We start from the raw sequence: 3,504 nt of genomic DNA, 5'->3' as shown, positions 1-3,504 counted from the left end.
CTGGGTGGGGGCCGGTGGTTGGAGTGGTGATAAGCTACCCCACCTCCTACAGTCAGTTCCAAACCAACCGTCTTCTCTCCCAACCACCCCACCTCCCACCCTAATAACCCCTGGAGTGGTTTCCATGGGACAGTAAGATAACTGATCCCCCACCCTCCCTTGGGGTACTCCCTAATTAGCCACGGAGGACAGAAGGAGAAAACTTGAACAGAACATTAAGATTCCTAGCTTAGCTTGGGGCCTTAATACCAATCTGGAGGCCTAGGCCTCACCCATCTGTCTTGGGGAGGGAAGGGGATGCTGACCAAGAGGGATGCGGGTACTCACGGGTATGGGAGGAGATGTACCAGAGGGCCGCAGTGAGCAAGGCTCCAATGATGAAGGCTCCAAAGGTGATTCCCAGGACGGCAGGCATGCTCAGGCCTTGGATTGGCAGGAGACAAGAAAGGGCAGATCAGAAGAAGGTGCCAGGCAGGCCCTTCTGCAGGGCCTCCAAACTCTCATTACTCCCTTGGATTCCTTGGAATCCCAGACTCCTATCAAACAAAGCCTTGGGCAGCTCAGACCCAACACCACTGCCCAGGGTGGTGACCATCAGCATCCCAGGCTAGCTATTCCCTGGTGTCAAGGTGAGGCCAACCTGTCTTAATTCTCCTGGCCTAACTTTTTCACCTGTGGTATCTCAGTCCACTGGGTTTTGAGTCACTGAGAATGATCAATAGCAGGTCCCCAAAGGTCCTTCATTCTCACCCTCTTGTCTCTGATCTTCTAAACAACCCAGCCCTTGTGTGGGCCTACTTTATAGTATAGCCTTGTTCTTTTAAGGAACAATGCCACTGGACATTGTCCAGACCTGATCCCTGAGGGTTTTTCATGTCAATGATAAATTTGTTTTTGGCATTATATTCGAGCTCTGGGCTCTCCATCCTTTTCCAGAGGGAGGATCTTATTTCCTTAGTCTTGAGATAATGGGTAGTGGGAAGTTGGGATGTGTGTGTGATATATCCCAGGCAAACAGTAAGGGGTTGGTTGGTGGGGTAGCAGCCTGCCATAGTCCACAAGGTCAGACTTTGTGGTCAAGTCTTCCCTGGGCCCACCTAATGTAGCGATCAGTTGTCCTTGGGCTGTGCTCAGTACCTGTAGTGGAGGTTGTCCTACCTGGACCAAATTGGCAGAATATTCACCCAAAGTTTGACCATTGGTCTACTGTGATTTTCATATTTTGTGGCATTTGTTTCCCCTCTGTTTCTCTTAAAACGGGGAGCCAACACTCTCCCCAGCAGGGCTTGGCACCACGAGCTCTCTAAAAGGTGTGACCAAATCTAGCTCTTCTGAAGAAGCCAAGGCTCTAAGATAGCAAAGGCTCCTCCTCTCTTTCCTGGACACCTGGGTCCTTTCTAGGGAATGTTGGCTCTAGCTTTAAAGTGGAGGGGAGGAGGGAGAGGGGGGAGTATCAGCACTGACCCCAGAGTCAGCGACTCTTCCTGCTCACTGGGGACAGGGGTCTTTAGGGAGGCGAGCAAACAGAGGCAGGAAGCCATGGGGGAAAGGAGGGGGGAGAGTCATCCATTCTGGGGGCTACTAGGAAGGGGAGAGATGTGTCCTAGGCACGTTCCAGAGAGGAAGGAAATTGAGCCACACTCCCCAGGGTAGCAGCCGCTCCCTGGAGCCCACTTCTGTAGGAAGCCAGGCAGGCCAAGAAGAGCTACTTTCCAGTCCTACTGGTCCCCCAAAGGAATGCTCCATCCCCTTCTTCCCCGCTCCCAAGAGAGTCTCCTGTACACAACAGCTCAGAGGTGAAGCCAAAAGTCGAGACTGTGGCCATCTCCAGGGAAGAGGTATTTTCCCTGCTTAGCAACACTAACTCACAAGTACAAACATGGTGAAGATGGATGATCTCGGAGCTCGCCTCCAGCCCTGACATGTTGTGATTGGTTCTCTGGTCCTCTTCAATCTGATAGGCCTGGGGCACCTGGACTCAGTTCCAGCTTCTCCCCTCACAGCTTAGCTTTGAGTTTCCCCTCCCTCCTGTCCTTTTCAGGAGCCCCACAGCTCCCAGATTCAGGCCTGGACCAATGTCATCCTCCCCACATCCTGCCACTCTGGGTTTCCAGTTGAGGGACCCCAGATGTCAGGTTCAGAAACCCTCTCCCCTCTCTTACTCCTGGAGGGGTGGGGATGGAGAAGAGACCAATGTCCTACTCACTTGTCAGTGTGGGGTTATTGATGTTCAGCTTCATAGAGGTCTTAAGGATAACCTTGGTCTAGGGTGTGGGAAGAAAGAATAGCATTTTGTAGCTCTGTCTCTTAGTTCGTCTCCTCCCTTCCCTCCACACAGCTTAACTCTACCCCATTCTTCAAGTTCCAATCCATGCCACCTCTCCTGGTCACCCTGGTTCACAGCATCATCCCCTAACTCCCAGCCTCCTTAGCAGTTGCCAGACATGCCACTAACCATATCCAACCTTGTATCATTAGTAACCTTTGTGTGTTGTGTCTTCCCAATTAGATTGCAGATTCTTTGAGGGAAGGGACAATGTCTTGTACACTTTTGTGCCTCCATCTAGCACATAGTAGGTTTCCAGCACTTTGAAACTTAAAGCACTTATGTTATATTGTGAAATGCAGCTGTGTTGATGTTTGGTAGCAAGCCCCTTGAATAATATTGCTAGCATTTTATGTAGTATTTCTCATCTTCTTGAGTTCAAATCTGGCCTCAGACATTCACTAGCTGTGTGACCGTGGCAAGTCACTTAATCCTGTTTGCATCAGTTCCTCATGTGTAAAATGAGCTGGAGAAGGAAATGACAAACCGCTCTAGTATCTTTGCCAAGAAAACCCCAAATGGGGTCATGAAGAGTCAGACATGATAGAAATAATGATAATAAGGGTTTACAATGCATGTTACATATTTTATCTCATTTGATTCTCACAACAACCCTGTGGGGGTAAATATTATTATCTCTATTTTACAGATGAAGAAACTGAGGCTGAAAGCAATGAAGTGACCTGCTCAGTCATATAGCTAGAACATGTATGAAAGATGATTTGAGCTCAGGTCTTCCTGAAATCTAGCACCCTATCAAGATCTCTTTCCTTTCCACTTCTAATATATGTTTGTTGAATTGAATTCCTGCCCCAGAGCCTCCATCTTACCTCAGGCTTGCCCCGGAGGACCAGATCTACATTACAATTAAGTATGGCAGCAGTTGGTGTGGGCACCATGTGACCCCGGAGAAGGAAGCTGAATTGTATCTTGTTGGAGACTGATGTCAGGATTTTCACCCGGGGGCTCTTAGGCATCTGATCGTAGATTAGTTCCACAGGATCAGCCTCTGGCCCCAGGTCCAGGGAGCAGGTGTCCAGGTATGCAGCGAGCTCTTCAGCAGCTGGGGTCACTGTCACCTATGGAAAGAGTGGCTCAGAACAGTAAGAAGATGGAGCCCTTAGTCCAAGATCAGCCTTAAGGTGGGGCAGGGTGATGACTGGAGGTGTGGAACTCTG

The 3,504-nt window shown here is 49.7% G+C and overlaps 1 protein-coding gene across 1 annotated transcript in view; it reads right to left on the bottom strand.

Moving 5' to 3' along the window:
* ENG (endoglin) overlaps positions 1–3,504 on the bottom strand; it is a 44,670-nt gene that overhangs the window by 2,349 nt on the left and 38,817 nt on the right. The window contains exons 12-14 of the mRNA XM_043981180.1: positions 3,157–3,405; positions 2,207–2,264; positions 328–423 (exon numbers count right to left, since the gene is read on the bottom strand). Of these exons, the coding sequence (XP_043837115.1) occupies positions 328–423; positions 2,207–2,264; positions 3,157–3,405 (403 nt within the window). The remainder of the gene's footprint in view (positions 1–327; positions 424–2,206; positions 2,265–3,156; positions 3,406–3,504) is intronic.

Source organism: Dromiciops gliroides, chromosome 2, assembly GCF_019393635.1.
Source record: "Dromiciops gliroides isolate mDroGli1 chromosome 2, mDroGli1.pri, whole genome shotgun sequence".
NCBI classification, from domain to species: domain Eukaryota; kingdom Metazoa; phylum Chordata; class Mammalia; order Microbiotheria; family Microbiotheriidae; genus Dromiciops; species Dromiciops gliroides.
Note: the sequence above shows the minus strand (reverse complement) of the source record. Positions and strands in the feature narration are given on the sequence as shown.